This window comes from Pseudonaja textilis, chromosome 1, assembly GCF_049901715.1.
Source record: "Pseudonaja textilis isolate UNSWEBS1 chromosome 1, rPseTex1.2, whole genome shotgun sequence".
NCBI lineage: Eukaryota > Metazoa > Chordata > Lepidosauria > Squamata > Elapidae > Pseudonaja > Pseudonaja textilis.
This window is the reverse complement of record NC_141990.1, coordinates 322,986,679-323,004,934: the sequence shown is the minus strand read 5'-3', so window position 1 is coordinate 323,004,934 and position 18,256 is coordinate 322,986,679. Positions and strand designations below refer to the sequence as shown.

Below are 18,256 nucleotides of genomic sequence, written 5' to 3'. Positions count from 1 at the left end.
ATGCCGGAAGTGGCATGTGGGGCTACTTCTGCCAGCATTCGAGAGGTCGCCTGGAAGAGTCCCACTGCGCGTGCGCGCGTGCAACCCCCGCCAGCCAGCTGATTGTCAGGTATCTGCTGCACCCGCACAGCGGGAGATGCGCGTGCATGCGCAGAGGCTGCGGTGTGCATGGGAGTTGTGTGTGCATGTAGAGTCCCATGCGCAGGGAGTCGTGCACGCATGCATGGGCGGGGGAGTCATGCATCGCATCATGGGTGCAGGCACGCACGCACTTTTGGCACGCAACGTGAAAAAGGTTAGCCATTACTGCCCTAAGCTCAGCAGTCGTCCAGATGATAAGCCCTTGCTTATCAATGGAGACCGAGTGGAACAAGTGGCCAGTTTTAAGTTTCTGGATGCTACCCTAAAAGAGGACCTGACCTGGGCTGCTCGCATTGCAGCCCTGGTCAAAGGGGTCCAGCAGAGATTATATGACCTGAGACTTCTCAGAAAACAGCAACTGGATGGAAAACTGCTGGTGACCTTCTACTGCTGCACCATAGAGTATCTTAACTTACTGCACCTCTGTATGGTTTGCCAGTTGCACAGTGGCAGATAGGACAGCACTCCAGAGGGTTAACGTCATTGCCCAGAAGATCATGGGTTGCCCTCTCCCCTCTTTGGAAGAGCTTTATAGCTCCCGCTGCCATAAGAAAGTTAAAACCATTCTCAAAGATCCACCTCATCCTGGGCACCTCTTTTTTTAAAAAACTATTACCACCTGGCAGACGGTACAGAATAATAAAAACAAGGACAAATAGGCTGAAAAACAGCTTCTATTCCAGGACAGTAGTTCTTTTCAATTCTGCTGTATAGTGCAGTGTTGGTGTGGTGTCGGGGGTTTCCGGTTCAATGTATGAAGGGCAAAGGATGTGTGTTTGTGTTTATTTTCATGGTCATGATGTACATTGAAGATGATGTTTGATTTCGTTGTACGAGATGCAGTGACAATAAAGTAAACTAAAACTAAACTAATCCAGATCTAAAGGCACCCAGTGAGTGAAAAAGATGAAGTCCCTGAAAACTGAATTTGCTCATTTCTCCTTTCATTTCAGTCTCATTCCTTTTCACAGCACAGAGGTCGCCAAACTTGGCAACTTTAAGACATGTGGACTTCAACTTCCAAAATAGCTGGCTGAGGAATTCCGGGAGTTGAAGTCCACAAGTCTTAAAGTTGCCAAGTTTGGAGACTTCCATTTTAGAGTTTTTGTGATGGACACTTTACCCATTGCCAGCTAGTCTACAAACTTTTTCCAACTGAAGAAAAAGATTAAACAGGCTTCAGAGGAGTTAAGGAATGCTGAGAAAAAAAGTTGGAGGAAAAAAAAAACCCACAGGGTTTTACCGAACTGAGACACTGAATGTCGTCCATGACTGTTTGGACTAGATAAAAACTTTTGTTTGATCTAGATGTCAGAATATACGTAAGATGTGTCTGGCCAAAGGATGAACCAAGGATGAGTCACCCCAAATTCTTGATTAAGCAGAATTTTAAGCTGCAGGCAGGAATATAATTTGGTGCGGGGGAAAGATAAAAGAGAATTAAACAATTCTGCTTCTGTATGCACTGAAATCTTGAAGCTTAGAAAAGTCTAGACTAGAGGATAAAAAAAACTGTACTTTCCCAGTGAAAAGGAAATGATTTCTACTGTGGCTTTTAAAATCAAATCAAATGCCGCCATATTTTTTTAAACCAACTTGACATTTGCCATTTTCAAGCAATCCACTTTATTCAGTGGCTAGACAATGAATGGAAAGACCTGAGTACTAGTCTCCCCTCAGGCACAAAAGCTCACTGGCTGGCTTTGAGCTAAATCCCTCCCTCTAAACCTAAGAACCAATAAGATGTAGCGGGAAAGTTGGAGTAGAAGTGGCAAGACTTGGGTTCAAGTCCACCCCCAGCCACAGAAACCCCATTCGCTGACCTCTCAGCCCAAGAATCTGGATACGGTCGATGTTGGTGAAAATACTACCGTAGAACTGAGGTTTCTGTGTTTGTGTGTATGATAACAGGTTTATTTATTTTATCCAATTTGATGCTACCTGATTCCAGAATGATTCTGGGTGATTCCCATACAACGAACAGGATTTAAAAAATATATAAATAGGAATGATTTCTAAAACAAAAACCCCGTACACTAGAAAAAAAAGGGACAAAACAATACAAGAATATATACCAATAACCTCCAGGGGCTGCTCCAGTCACTTCTAGCCCATGGCGTGGGGAGAAGAAAAAAAATGACATTTTCTAGAAAATCGTACAGATGGATCTCAGGGATAACCTCATCCAAGGGACCATGAGAGAAAAGACACACTTCTGGGGTCCTGAAAAATGATATTATTTAATAGGAAGAGCCTGGAACATGCAGACCCTGTCAGCTTGTAAAGGGCCAGTTCCTCAAATTATTATTAGATAGGCAGTTCCTCAGATTATTATTTAGGGACTTTTTGATGTTATAACCAGGCCCTTAAGTCGCAGTCAGGAACACATTGGTAACCAAGCCAGCTTCAAAATGGGATAGTGCCACTTGAGGACTCGCCTGGGGGTTTGAAGGAAGAGTGGATGGCTTGGAGATGGTTAAATAGACTGGGCACTGGTTTGGCTAGAACTTAAAAGAGGATAACAGAATTGGAAGCGACCCTGAAGATCTTCTAGCCCAGGGGTCTCCAATCTTGGCAACTTTAAGACTTGTGAACTTCAACTCCCAGAATTCCTGAGCCAGCAAAGCTTTGCTGGCTGAGGAATTCTGGGAGTTGAAGTCCACGGGTCCTAAAGGAGCCCTAATTCGCCACCCCTGCCTTAGAGGGGCAAACTCTAAACAAACCGATTCTGGGGGATCCCCCCTTTGTCCGTGTCCATTTGCACCCTGTAGCATCATAGATTTTCTGCCGCTCAGGAAAGCCAGAGAGAAGAACCACGCCGCTCCCTGCCCCGTTTAGTGAACGGACTTCACTTTTGTAACGAAGATGGACGCAGCCCTCTTGAGGAACTTGTCCTTCTTCATGGCCGCGCTGGCTTTCCTCTCCAACAGCGCCCGGTCCATCGCCATCGCCAAGCAGTCTGGCCTGAGCTTGGATCCGGCTTCCAAGCACCGGATGGGAGGAGAGGCATCGGTTATGTGGAGGGCGTCTTCCAGGGTGCCCAAGACAGCCGTGCAGACCCTTTTGTCGGCAGCATCCGAGCCGTCATCGAGAGCGTCGTAGAGACTGTCAGCCTTGGCCAGGAACTCCAGGAGGATCAGGCAGGTGAGGAGGCCGTAGCGGAAGATGTCGAAGGGCACCGCTTCGTGGTCTCGGCAAGAGACCTTCTGCAGGAGGGGCTGCAGGGTCTCGTCGGAGGCGGCCCTCTCTTGGCACAGCAGCCGCAGGAGCTCGCTGTAGGTCTTCCCGTCCACACCGGGTTTCTTGCCCTTGGCCCCAGCGCTGAGAACGTCGTAGGCGGAGTGGACGTTGTTGTTAAAGGCCGTCCTAATGGAAGAGGAGGGGAGGGGGCGGAATTAACAATATTAAGGGATGGTCTCGAAGCCTTGGGAGCAGCAAAGCCCTAAAAGCACAGTCTGATCCTCTTCAGATTGTGTATGTGTGTGGTTTTGGACACAATGGGCTGCTGTGGTTTTGGAAGGCACTTGGAACTGGGAGATGGCTCCAAAATGAAAGACAGAGACAGAAAGACAAATCTTTCTTTCTTTCTTTCTTTCTTTCTTTCTTTCTTTCTTTCTTTCTTTCTTTCTTTCTTTCTTTCTTTCTTTCTTTCTTTCTTTCTTCCTTCCTTCCTTCCTTCCTTCCTTCCTTCCTTCCTTCTTCCTCTCTCTCTCTCTCTTACCTACCTACCTACCTACCTACCGGTTTGGAGCCATCTCACGGGTCCAAATGCCTTCCTGTCAGCAACCCATTGTGTCCAAAATATCTCTCTCACACACACCACACACTTATTTATTTGCACTGCACTTTTACAAATAACTCAAGGTAATGAATATTTCCAGCATATCTTCCCCCTCCTATTTTCCCCACAACAATTTTGTGAGATGGGTTGGGCTGAGAGAGTGAAGGCACTCAGTTGACTTTCATGACTAAGGCGGGACTAGAACTCTCCGTCTCCTGGTGATTGGCCCAAACTCACCAAGCCAGCTTTCATGGCTAAGGTGGGACTAGAACTCTCCGTCTCCTGGTGATTGGCCCAAACTCACCAAGCCAGCTTTCATGGCTAAGGTGGGACTAGAACTCTCCGTCTCCTAGTGATTGGCCCAAAGTCACCAAGCCAGCTTTCATCGCTAAGGTGGGACTAGAACTCTCTGTCTCCTGGTGATTGGCCCAAAGTCACCAAGCCAGCTTTCATGGCTAAGGCGGGACTAGAACTCTCCGTCTCCTGGTGATTGACCCAAAGTGACCAAGCCAGCTTTCATGGCTAAGGCGGGACTAGAGCTCTCCGTAACCTGGTGATTGGCCCAAAGTCACCAAGCCAGCTTTCATGGCTAAGGCGGGACTAGAACTCTCCGTCTCCTGGTGATTGGCCCAAACTCACCAAGCCAGCTTTCATGGCTAAGGCGGGACTAGAACTGAGTTTCCCACTTTCTAACCTGGTGTTTTAACCATTGGACCAAACTGATTAAGGAATTGTATTTAGTAAAGGTAAAGTTTTCTCCTGTCTAATCATTTCTGGCTCTAGGGGACGGTGCTTGTCTCCATTTCTTAGCTGAAGGAGCCAGTGTTGTCTGACGACATTTTCCGTGGTCATGTGGCCAACATAATTACAGGTAGTTCTCAAATTACGACCACAATTGAGGCCAAAATTGAGGTTGCTAAGTGAACCCTTTGTTATGTGAGTTTGTCCTATTTTACAGCTTTTCATGCCACAGTTGTTAAGTGAATTGTTGCATTTGTTAAAATTAGTAACAGAGTTTGTTAACTGTCTGTTAACACAGTTTGAGGTGTTTTTGAATCTGCCTTCCCCATTGACTTTCCTTGTCAGAAGGTCGCAAAAGGGGATCACATGATTTTGGGACACTGCGACTCTCATAAGTAGGAGTCAGTTGCCGAGGGTCTGAGTTTCAATCATGTGGCCATGGGGATGCTGTGAAGGTTGTAAGTGTGAAAAACAGTCATAAGTCACTTTCTTCAGTGCAACAACTTTGAACGGTCACTAAATGAACTGTTGCAAGTTGAGCACATGCCTGTACACGCCGAGGTGCATGGAACACGGTTACCTTTCCCACCAAAGTGGTACCTATTTATCTACTCACATTTGCACGCTTTCGAATTGCTAGGTGGGCAGAAGCTGGAGCAAATAACGGGAGCTCACTCCTTTGCATGGCACTTGGGTCTTGAACCTCAGCTGTCATCTTTACAAGGGATAAGCCCAGCATCTTTAACTGGTGATCCATAATGCCCACCCTGAAACAGAGCCAAGATCAGGGTTGTCAAACTCGCAGACTGCGGGCCACGCCCGAGTCCAGTTTAGCAAAGTGGAAAAAAAGTCATGTGATGACATGAGTTTGACATCCGTGGCCTGTATCACATTAAAGCTGGATCAGGAAGTATTGTATTACTTTGAGAAATGACAGACTGAATTGATCAGTGCTCCATATTGGGTCTTCGTTGAAGTAAAAAAAAAAACTTACTAGGAGAAGTAACAGAAAAAAATAATTTAAGAACTTACTTGGGAGTATGTTAACTGTTTTTTGTTTCAGCCATTTCTAATTCAAAAGTATAAAAAAGGGTTTGGGATATCTGAAAGTTGTGTCTGATGCATAACTGTTTTCAGTGTTTGGGAAGAAAATTTCCATAATATTCCAGATAGCCATTCTGTACCTAATAAGAGATATTTCAGATTCAAATTGGGGTGTTTTTGAGTTTGAAATGGTTGGAAACTATTTTAAAGCACTCACTGTTGATGAAAACATTTGAAGTTGTATAATTATTTATAGTTGTATTATTGTTATTGCTTTTCTCCCATCGTATTTTGTATTAATGCAGGTCAATTTAATTTTAACTGGGAAAGCAAGAAATTGTGAACTTAATTTTAGTTTTCTTTTAATTTTAGAAAATGGCATTAGCTTTACTGAGCTTTTCTAGGTGTCAACGATTCTTATCAATTTCAAACAACCACCGTTATTAGGATTAAGGATTGGCAAAATATTTCTATATTTCGACCTAGGAAATGTCATATAGGTAGTCCTTGACTTGCAACCATTCATTTAGTGATCATTCAGTTACCACAGCACTGAAAAAAGTGACTTACAGCCAGTCCTCGCATGTACAACCACTGCAGCTTCCTCACAATCATGTGATCAAAATTTGGGGAACTAGTATGCACTTGAGAGAGCACCATTTGCAATCTTCTCATTTGACTTTCCATAAGGAAATTTAATGGGAAAAGCCACATTTGCTTAACTATCGTATGATTCTCTTAACAATTGGATTCACTTAACAACCATTGAAAAAGGTCATAATATCAGACACAACTCCCTTAACAACTGCTGTACTTAGCAGTGGAAATTCTCGTCCCAATTGTGCTTGTTGAGGACTACCTGCGTGCGTGTGTATACACACCCCAGAGACTTTCCAATAAAGCTTATGCTTACTTTATGAGACAGCTAACATACATGTTGTTTTATTCATACATTGACATGTGGTAGAATTATGTTAATTGTTACACATATAAATGGGAGGCTGCCCTGGGAAAACACATCACATTTGCTTTGTGGCAAGAAAAATATGCTTGGAGTAGACATATTTGTGACTTGGGCTTTGGCTAAAAGTAACTCAAGTAAAAAACAGAGAATTAAAGAAATTAGTAATTATTTCATTTGGAGAGAGGACTATCAATGAAAATTAATATTATTCATAGATCTTCTCTGGTCATGGTTCATGAAATACTGTATTTCATTGAGGGATACTGGTGTTTATAAAAATGGTGAGAAGAAGGGGAATATTTCTGGATGATGGCTAACACAACCTATTGAATTTCTTCCAACTCTAATCTTTAGCTTTTCCTATAAGATGCAAAAGCAAGATATTTTACTCTGTATTTTTCCTTTATTAATACACAAGTTCTCTCTTCTTTCTCTACTTTTCCTCATGCTTTTTAAAGAATTTTAGTCTCAACTTGAAAACCATCTAAGTCTTCAGTGATAGTGATTCCCCTCTTTATACTCAAAATATTTAACATACAGAATATTGAAGTAAAATACTTAATCACTGACTATGCTTCCTGTTTCCCCTTTTACTAAGACGTAGTAATTTATACTGCAATTCTTTCTTATGATTAATTGTGCATTACACTGTACTTTATTTTAAAGTTTTAATCAGTGTGAATTATGTTTTATAATGAATGCACTATAATTGTGAAATGGGTGAATCATTATGCCTAGTAAGGGAGAGAGCTAGTAGCAAAAAAATAATAATCAGGAGGGGTCTGGTAGCATCTTTTCTGAGTAACAAATTTTATTCAAGGCACCAGCTTTTTGTGAAAATGAAGCTGATAGTAGAGTGGCTAGTCTGATGGAGGATTTAAATTGGCTACAGCATCCGAGGGTTGTTGTCTACCAGGCTCCAGAAGGGCCCCCGGGGCCCCCATGTTAGCCCAAACCGTCAATTAAAACGCAAAGTTCTTGATGCGGCCCAGAACAATCCATTATTTCCATTTCCTTGCTGTGTCCCCCACACCTCCATACTGGGCCGCTTTAGAGAAAAACTACATTTCCCAATGAGCCTCGCGGGCGGACTCCCTTAGAACCGCCCGTGGGTAGACCCGTTGCATTGTGGGGATCGGAGTTCTCTCCCTCGCAAGCGGAATTCTTCGCCCCCACCTGTGGGAATGGTGAGCCAAGCCCAGATACCACAAGGCCCGGTCGAGACGCAGCTGCCGTTGGGGGTCTCCGCCGTCCGACAAGGCCTCCGTCGCCGCCTCCGGGCTACTCTGCATCAGCTCCTCGAAATAGCCGGCTAGGAAATCGATGGGCTTCTCCGGCCGGGCTTCGAGCACTTTTAGGAGAGCCTCTCGCACCATGTCGGTCACGCCGGACTGTAGGAGGAATTCCGCCTCGCCCTCGGCGACGCCGTTCGTTGACAAGGCCGACCGGCCCTGACCGGCCGCCGGCCGCCGCCGTACCCGCGGGGGATGAGCGTCTCTTTTCATTGGCCGCCATTTTGATTGAGGGCACTGTTTCTCGCGGGCTGCCATCTCCACTGAGGTCCGTTCGACCGCCATCTTAAGTAAGGGTTCCCTCTTTCGACGCTCCCTCCCTCTCCGGGAGCGCCATCTATAGTTTTTTTCGTGGTAGCCAACCATGAGACCGGTAAGAGGCCATGAATGTGCGCCGAGACAAGGATTTGTCTGGTGGATAGCTTCAAAAGCAGAAAAATTTTCAACGGGAGGGAAGAAGGGCGCGCTCCAAACTTACTGCCATTCTTCACCTAAAAGTGAGGCGGGAACGCACCTCATTCTTGAAAGCGTACCAAGCGTTTCAGCCATAGAGATAAGCGGTAGAGTGGCCCTTCATGCCCTTAAGGGAAGGAGACGGCATCCTGTTTCAGTCTTTGCCGGAAGTGCTCAAACGTTTCCGAAATCAAGCCTCTCTAGGCTCTGTTTTTATCGTCTCTAATCCCGGAAATTTCATCGGAAAAATCTAACGCGACGTTTCCCCATCTAAGCTTCGCCGTCTCTATGTTTGACCCTCTTCCCGTGTCGGCTCGCCTTTGCGAAGGACGTCTCGCGAGAGTTGAGAAAGCGACGCGGCCGTCTTGAAGCGCCGGAGAGCGGCGTCTGGTGCTCCTGGATACCGGAAAGTAGGTGAGGTCTCTGGGGTGGCGGATTGCGCTGCAACGGTCTCCTCCCTCCCGGAAGAAATGGTCAGGGGAGCCCTTTGGGAGAGTCTTTTGCCTCCCATCTCACCTTGCAACGAGATGGGCGGCAAGAAGAAAAAAACATCGTCATCATCATTTTATATATATAAAAGCAAAATACCCTCATGCATCATCACAAAATCTCGAGAACTGCAAAGCCTACAAATTTGAAATTTGGCACGTCTGTTCCTCTTGGCTTCTAGGTGCTCACTAAGAAAGGATTTTTCAAAATGACCATCAGAGCATTAGTATTTCATATATTATTATTATTAACATGCTCTGATGCTAAGGAGTTCTACTCTCCCTCCCCACCTGAAAAGAAATCTCTTCCAAATGCAAAACACAAGCAGAGGAGAGGAGGTTCAGTTTCAGAGCACCAAGCAGCTTTAGTACAGAACAGTTGAGCTAAGCCACACCCAGGCTCCTTGCTGTCTCCTTGCTCACACAGCAAATACTGTTTCAGTTTCCAAATAGCACTCAACTCTCTCACACACTGACAGGACGCTTGCCAGATGAATACCGATGACACATTCCATTCTTTCTATTCTATTCTACTCTACTCTACTCTACTCTACTCTACTCTATTCTAATTATTTTTTCTGATGTACAGATGTTAGCTGAATTGTATTCTGTCATCTTAGGTTTATCATGTCATACCAAGGCAAGCTGTTTGCCACCTGTGAGTTTCCCCTTCCAGCTACGCCTTTACAGGTAGTCCTCAACTTACAACTGCAATTGAGCCCAAAATTTCTATTGCTAAGCAAGACACTTGAATGAGTTTTGCTCTGTTTTGCGATCCTTCTACCCGCAGCTGTTAAGTGAATCGCTGCAGTTGTTGAGTTAGTCGCACGGTTGAGAAGCGAATCTGGCTTCCCCCGTTGACTTTGCTTGCCAGAAGGTTGCAAAAGGGGATCACGTGACCCCGGGACACTGCAACCGTCATAAGTACATACCAGTTGCCGAGCCTCCGGATTTCGATTACTTGATCATGGAGATGTTGCAAAAAAAAAAAAAAAGCAGTCATAAGTCACTCTTTTCAATGCTGTTGTAACTTCGGGCAGTCACTAAATGATTGGTTGTAAGTCAAGGATTACCCCTATTCACTCACTCTCACTTTTGGTCAGTGGTGGGAGTCAAATATTTATGCCACCGGTTCGGTGGCCATGGCTTGGTGGGCGCACTTTGCACACGTGCACACACTTTGCGTGCATGCGTGCGCCAAATGCGCACTTGGCGCAGAGGCGTTCTAACTCACCTCCTGCAAGCCTGCATGATTCCGGTCGCTTCAGCAGCTGCCGCACGGCACTCTTCTGTGCCGCGCAAAGCAGCTGCGCCTCAAATTCAGCGGATAAAAGGGAGTATGGGAGCTCGGGCGGGCACGTGGACCCAAGAGCAGAGCGGTGGAGAGAACAGGTTTGTTCTCTGCTGCTCATCGCTGCTACCGGCTCGGCAGAACCGGGCCAAACCGGTAGAATACCCCCATGGCTTTTGGTGAGTGTGTACCCGATAACATGAATCCAGTCCACAAAAGATTTTGGTTGTAAGGAATCTATGAAAAAAAAGGGCTTACGGGGCGCTGTGACCAGGGCTGGGCTGCTAGGGATTCGGAGAGCCCCTAGTTAAGATTCTGTGCAGTTCGGAGAACTCCCCGAATCCCTCTCCTGGCTGGCCCCACCCCACCCCCTCCCTGTCCCTCCCCTCCCAGGAGTCCTCATGCGGTCCGTTTTGGATGCAGGTAAGTGCACGTTGTGTGCAGAGGTTCGGGGTTGGAAGTTTGGGAAAGCCAGAAATGGGCCCGTTTCCAGCTTCCAAAGAGCCTCCGGAGCCCGGGGAGGCTGTTTTTGCTCTCCTGGAGGCTTGAGGAAAGCCTCAGGAGCCCGGGAGGTCAAACACATCCCCCCCAGCTGTGATGCAGGAGGCCGACTAGGCCAAGCCCACTATGGCCACGTCCTCTCAGCAACCGGGCAGAGAACCCTTTGCTAAATTTTTTGAAGCCCGCTCCTGGCTGTGGCCTTTTGTTCCGCTTCTCCAGACCATTCATGGGACCCCCGGAGGAGCCCTCCCAAAACCCGGTTGCGGAAAAGGAGGAAGAAAGCCATTTGGAAGCCAGAGAAGAAACGTCCTCAAGTGGTTGCCCTCGACCTGGAGCTCCACCACTGTGACATCTGCGGGAAGGACATCAAACACCAGTTCAGTTTCCGGGAGCGCATCCACACGGACGGGCGGCCCTACCAGTGCCAGTGTTGCGAGAAGACCTTCACCCGTTGCGACGACCTCATTAAGCACCGCCTGGTGCACTCGGCCAGGCAGCCCTTCTGCTGCGGGAAATGCTTCAAGCTGCAGGCCGACCTGGACAAGCACCGCAAGGTGCATTCGGACGAGGCCCCCTTCCCCTGCCACTTGTGCCCCAAGCGCTTTAAGCGTACCTCCTGCCTGGTGAAACACCTGCGGATCCACACCCAGGAGAAGCCCTTCGCCTGCTCCCACTGCAGCCAGCGCTTTAAGTGGGAAGCCTCGGTCAAAGAACACGAGCGGGTCCACACAGGCGAGCGTCCCCACCGCTGCGACCAGTGTCCCAGAACCTTCACGCACCGTTCCACCTTCCTGCAGCACCGGCACACCCATCAAAAGCACCCCGCCTTCAGCTGCAAGCACTGCCCCCAAGTCGTTCAATCACAAGTCCAACCTTCTGAAGCATGTCCGCAGGTTGCACTCTTAGGGCCAGAGGGTGGGCGAAGGGGTGTTCTGACCCAAGCCTTGCTCAGATCAAACAAACACAAAGTATGTATAAAAGCAAACCTTTTTGATGCGGCGTTGTGAATTGTGTGCATTCACAGCCAAGAGTCATTCAGAATGAATTGTCCCAGATAAGAGCAAACCCTTTCAAGGTTGTGAAAGGCTGCCGAGAACAAAAGACTAATTGCAGATAAATATCCAAAGCCAGAAGTTTCAAAAAAACCCCAAACTGGAGTAAGCAGGGCTTTGTGAGTAGAAAGAATGTCTTTGCTTCCTGCAAAAAGCCAATCCCGAAGGCTGGCTTTTATCCCTTATGGGAGGGCCCATCACCTTCCAGCCTTACTCCCAAGTTGCCTGTGCTGCTTCAGCTGCTCTTTCCTTCAAGCAGCCCTATGCATACGCGCACTGAGCACAGGTTCCCCGGGGTCCTCTGCATCACTGCTGCTAGAGTCTCCAAGCTCTGCAGGCAGCACCCCACTCTCCGATAGTCCTGGGCCCATCCCTGCATCACACGCAGGACCCTCGTCCAAGTCCTTGCTGTCAAGAGACCTCAGCTGTCCGCACCTGCTGCCGGCGAACCGCAACAAGGGGTAGGATCAGTGGTGGGATTCACCCTTTTTATACTACCGGTTCTATGAGAGCGCGCTTCAGGTGTGCAGCGTTCATCAACCACCGGTTTTAAGCTTCAGAAATTGACCTTGTCTTCAGCGATGGTGAGTAAAACAGCGGAGGTGCAGCAGTCCCGTCTGCCACTCGAATCAGCTGAGTTCATAAACAAGGAAATAAAGCACAAGGAAGGGCAGGGCGAACTGCTCACTGGTGCTACCAGTTTGGGAGAACCGGTGCGAACCGGCGCGAACCGGCAGCATCCCACCACTGGGTACGATCCATAAATGACCCTTCCCTCCTTTTCTCAGGGTGCCAAAAGAGTTTGCGAGATGTGCAACTGCCCTCTTATTGAGAAATAGGAAGGGCAGGAAATGACCCCAGATTATTACACATGAAATGTTCAAAAATTATGTAGTGACTTTTATCAAGCGCATCTAGATTAGATTAAAGTAACCAAAATAACCTTTGCAATCCCCAAGGCATATGTCACAACTTTTGAGCATCCCCCAACGTTTGGAAATTGAAAAGTGGAACAAATTTAACACGCCCTAAATTTAGGCATGCTTTTTCCCCACACCTCAACCCTCTTTTTTCTTAAACATATAAATATATCTTGTTTATTGTTTAGGGACGCGGTGGCTCAGTGGCTAAGACGCTGAGCTTGTCGATCAGAAAGGTCGGCAGTTCGGCGGTTCGAATCCCTAGCGCCGCGTCACGGAGTGAGCTCCCGTTTCTTGTCCCAGCTTCTGCCAACCTAGTGGTTCGAAACCATGTAAAAATGCAAGTAGGAAAATAGGGGCCCCTTTGGTGGGAAAGTAAGGTAGCATTCCATGCATCCTTTGGCGTTTAGTTTGTGCTGGCCACAGTACCACGGAGACCAGTTGTGGTATTCAGCCGGTTCGCACCAGATCGAGCGAACTGGTAGCAAGGATTTGGCATGGGTCGCCAGACAGGTAGTAAGTCCTGGCTGGCCACGCGCCCGACCTGTTCGCCCTCCCTCCAGATGCTCGCTCAACCCACCCACCTGACATTCACCTAAGGTATTTTTTTCCCCTCCCGACAATCTGCTGTGCTGGGATTCCCCTTGCTGAGGCCCAGGAAGGCAAAAAATAGCTCAGCCCCCCCTCTCCATTTTTTGCCTTCCTGAGCCTCAGAGGTGCCTTAGGGAAGCAAAAACGCTCCCTCTAGAGCAAGGGTCTCAAACTCGCAGCCTGCAGGCCAATTGTGGCCCGCAGGACGATATCCTGTGTCCCCCCACCGTGATATGAAAGTATAATATTAGTGCGGCCCGCAGGGGGAATGGACCTCTGAAGGAAGTCCCACCCGCCGTTCCTCGTCGTTCCTCTTCTTCTCCACCCTGAACTTTAACAAGTCCAAGTACAGGTCCAGACTTACTGAGGATCATCTTCGAGCCATAACTGAGGGTCTCAAGCGCCTCCTCTCTCAAGCCAAATGTGGCTCAGATATGTGAGAGGAAGCCTTGTCAAGTCTCTGGCAGCAAGGAGTAAGCTGGAGAAGCCATGTTCTGAGGAACCGTCCATGATCTTCATTCAATGTTCCATTCATGTGTTCAGGACAGTTCATGTATTGGAGAAATCATTAACCGTTGATGACATTTGAGGATATTTTTTTAACAACGTTTTTTTGTGGAATCCCTTAGGCGGCCCAGCCTCACCCAGACTCTGCCTCCAGCGGCCCCCAGGTAAATTGAGTTTGAGACCCCTGCTCTAGGGGCTCCTCTGAGGCCCAGAAGGCCCCAAAAATGGGTGCGGGGGGTGCCTGCAAAAAAAAAAAAAAGCCACACCCACCCAGTCACATGGCCCCGCCCACCAAGCCACGTCCACAGAACCGGTAGTAAAAAAAATTGAATCCCACCACTGACTGAGACGTCTTCGGACAGCGCTGGCTCTTTGGCTTTGTAACGGAGATGAGCAGCGCCCGGTAGAGCCGGAAACGACGACTAGCACGCACGTGCAAGAGGAACTTTTCCCATTTATATCTTGTTTAGAGGAGTGGCGCCATATTGTTTTTATGAGATGCCCTTGCAGTACGTGACTGTTTACATAATCAACCGCTCTGAAGTGGGCCTTGATTATCTGATTTGGGTCCTGCCTTCTTGATTCCACGCAAGGCTATTGTACAATCAGCAATAACACACACAAAAAAGGTCATTTCGGTGACTCGAGTGCTGACCTCTGTCCCTGCTTCTAATTAAAGAGATTGGGTTCCCGTCAAAAAGAAGGACGATGATGGCTGTTCAGTTCTTTTCTTTCCTTTGGCGAGTAACCAGTTTGGAGGGTGGCACTTATACCCATGAACTGAAGGCAGGAAATTAAAAACTTGTTCTTCCTGATTTTTTTTATTTTTCTCTTTCAGGGTCTGGATGAGTTCTCTGCATTGTTTTCCAATTCAGACTGGATTCTGGTCTCGCCTTGCTATTGAGTGAAACGCATTACAAAGCAGCCCTCGCTTTTACGGCCACAATCGAGCACAAAATTTCTGTTGCTTAAAGAAGGCAAGCGGGGTTGAGTGAGTTTTGTTTGCCACCGTTGTTAATGAATCATTGCAGATGTTAAAAGGAATCATGCTATTGTTAAGCGAATCTGGCTCCTCCCCCGCTGTTGATGTTGGCTGGGAAATGGAGATCACATGACCCCGGGATACTGCAGCCGTCATAAATATGAGTCAGCTGCCAAGTATCTGGATTTTGATCACAGGACCATGGGGATGCTGCAATAGTCATAAGTGTGAGAAATCGGCCATAAGTCACTTTTTTCAAGGGTGTTGTAACTTTGAACAGTCACTAAAATGTTTGTAAATCGAGAACTATCTCCCCATTTTGGCCACGATAAATGTCACATCAAGTTTGAGCTCTAAGTGAACTTTTTAATACTTTACGATGCCTTCTTCCTTCGGTCTACAACTATGTGCCTTTTTTACTTACCCCTATCCCCCAAATATGTAATACAGTTTTTATAAAACAGTGCTTCACTTTGTATTTAAAACAGAAGCTGGTCAAATCACTCCCAGAAACAGAATTTCTCATCAGTGGCCAGTATTTTGACACATGGATGCTCAATTTGAAAACCAAGCTGAATTTGATTCATTAAGACCAGGGATATTCAAACCTGACAGCTTTAAGACTTGTGGGCTTCAACTCCCATAATCCTTCCCCCAGTCATGTTAGCTCAGGAATTCTGGGAGTTGAAGTCCACAAGTCTTAAACTTGCCAAGTTTGAAGGCCCTTGATTCAGATGGATCTGGAGGGTTTCAGAAAGTCTTATTTTTTGAGAGTCTCAAAAATAATAGGGCAGCATTTTTCATTTTAAGACGCGTGGACTTCAATTCCCAGAATCCACAGCATGCTGGCTGGGGAATTCTGGGAGTAGAAGTCCACGCATTACTAAAAGTAACCACGGTTGAGAAACTATGGTTTCCGTGCTAAAGAAATGTTAGGAATTTTCTTTTTTATGCTCAATGAAGAAACTGTGTAGTAATTTCTCATTCTTACTGGACTTACTATGGTGTAGCGAATTTTATGAAGATGAGGAAGATTTGGGCTAGACTTCCCAATTATACAGCCTTGGTCTCGCTCAACCTAGTTTTTTGTAGCTTGTCCCAAATACGCTTTTTCTGAGAATCTCCCTAGACATTTTGGCAGCTTGCTGGCATTTTTGTAGCTTGCCTAACCATGGTAAAATGAACCTACCCTCCGGCTTAGAGACTGTTGAATTCCACCTATTTGGGGAAGAAACTTGGGTCCGCATTGGGTATTGAAGCTAATAATTAAAATTTGGTATGATGGGTGTGATATATATGCACTTAGTTTAGCATTTTTTTAAAAAGAAGCATCAAGGGTAACCCGTGACAGATAGCCCTATTTTACAAGAAAGGAACTCTACACTGAAATGTATGTAGCTTCCATTAAAAATATATATATATATATATATTGCGAGTTGTTGTCTGTTTGCCTATTTTTTTGTATAGGGACAAATTACAGCTCTTCTCCATTATGCCTGAATGGACAGATGGTCTGAAATTCGCAGGTGCAAACTGCCAGACTGGGAAGATTCCTGTGAAATCAACATGAGAAATAATGTGCCCGGTTGACCTCTTCATGTATGATCTGTGTGCAAGGAACACCCTTTCCCCTTTTCTCAAAATTTTATCCCTTGCAGACGGGAAGAGATTGGACAAGGTCTCTCTTCCTCAATTTTCTTCGACTTTTCTTTTCAATTTGCTTTGCTCAGTTCTGCAACTTTGATTAGTTAATTAGCACCCAGGGGCTCATTCAAAGTCTTCCTTTTGCATCTTAAAGGGCCAGGCCAGTGGCTTGCTAGTGCCAAGGCATTCCTTTCCACGTCTGGTTCCTCATTGTGTGTTTGCTTACTCTCTTCCTTTCCACTGAGGGCAAAGGCAAACATTGATTTCCCCTTGCTAATTATTCCCGAACCAGGATGGAGGAGTGGGGAAAAAGGGCTATAAGATTGCCAGGATAAAAGAGAAAGCGCTTTTTCCTTGCTTCTTTGTGACTCACCTTCCCCGCTAGTTAGGACTTGCCCGACTGACTGGGGTCATATCTTCCTGTAGTTGTAAATATTTACAGGCGATTTTAGTCATGGCATCTTTTGGCGTTTTTTTTTAAATTTTGGAATCCATCCTGCAAATTCTAAATTGTCCACATGCAATTTAATGGAAACACCAAGTTTTTAACTTTTTAACGTTGAAGTCTTTGCTGTCGTCTGGTGGTCATCAGCATTTGGGGTACCCAAGATACGACAGGCTTTACTGTCTGGTCTCCAAAAGATTTTCTCACGTCTGAGTGAAAACCAGGTGTGTTCGGAAGGCCAAGCCGTTGCCTTCAAGGGCCTTCAGAATTAGCCATCGTTCAGTCCAGATTCTGTGACTGAAAGGTCAGCCTTCCGTGGCTTCAGAAATCTACATCTTCTGATAACAAAGTCCATATATTAACTGCATGTTGCACACACACAAAAAAGACTTGATTTGCCTGCAAGCAAGCAGCTCAATTGAAGACAAGGAAAACTATCCAAAAACAACCTGGAGATGCAGGTCCAGGTATCCCCCCAAAAGTGTGTGATCAACTTTATGTGTTAAAGGGATGTCCACAGACGCTCCGTTTCCCTATAAAGGAGCTCAAGGCAATATAGGTAGTCCTTGATTTAACAACCGGTCACTTAAGAACCACTCAAAGTTAAGACAGACCTTTCCAGAGCTACTTGTGATCCATTTTTTGGCGTTACGATGGCCATACATATGTAGAGGTGACCAGGCTGAACCCGAGGGAGGGGTCAAGTATGTCATAGGTCTTGAATCCCTTCGTACCCACAAGAGACCAAGGTTCAGCCCAACAGCTTGAATTCTGTTGACTCTTCTCTACTACCAATTTGTTTTGATTGTTAGTAGTTCAGATTCTTGTAGAGAGCTTTAGCGTATAGTAAACCAATGTTAGGAATAACATAGGTTACCTAACGTAGTTTGGGTAAAATAATATATATAAACTATGATAGTAAGTTTAAGTGTGTGTCACTTTAAACTGCAAAGCATGTAATTTTGGGTGCGGTTGTACACCGCCATAAGAGGGAGCAAGAGAACCTGATTGATTGCTGACGATTGCTGGTTTACTGGATTGATGATTTGCTAACTGCGTGTTCCCTACTGCTGAGTTTTTTGGACGTCGAAGGAAGAAAGGAGGTTTGACTTCTTCATATCTCTACTGTGAGGAGATATATTACTGGACTGATATTTGTAAGTTTACTGACCTCTTTTTCGACACTGGACTTTGCAACTGAATAATCCCCGGACGGAGTGAATTAGTGAATGATATATGGACTGTTTTTGACTATGCTAAAACTCTTACTGGAATAAACTATTTAACTAGCACAGTGTATCTGTTTTACTGAGTGTAAGCTACAAAAACGTTTATCTCACATATTTTGCCTGCCTGCCTGCCGTGCAGATTCTGCTAGGGTGTATCCCTAACAACCTATATATTTCATTTCAACTGCCT

General features: G+C 46.2%; 2 protein-coding genes across 2 annotated transcripts; one reads left to right on the top strand and one right to left on the bottom strand.

The window, feature by feature from the left end:
- Positions 1–2,362: 2,362 nt before the first annotated feature.
- Positions 2,363–8,230, bottom strand: TPGS1 (tubulin polyglutamylase complex subunit 1). Its single transcript, XM_026699110.2, is given in 3 exon segments — positions 2,363–3,507; positions 7,848–8,129; positions 8,131–8,230. Coding segments are annotated over 3 exon segments (870 nt in total). The 5' UTR covers positions 8,187–8,230; the 3' UTR covers positions 2,363–2,975.
- Positions 8,231–8,327: 97 nt separating this feature from the next.
- On the top strand, positions 8,328–18,129 carry LOC113434925 (uncharacterized). The gene is made up of 4 exons (XM_087936718.1): positions 8,328–8,336; positions 8,745–8,826; positions 10,916–11,547; positions 14,605–18,129. Exons 1-4 carry the CDS (start codon positions 8,328–8,330, stop codon positions 14,668–14,670), a joined length of 789 nt encoding a protein of 262 aa, XP_087792844.1. The 3' UTR covers positions 14,671–18,129.
- Positions 18,130–18,256: the final 127 nt, after the last annotated feature.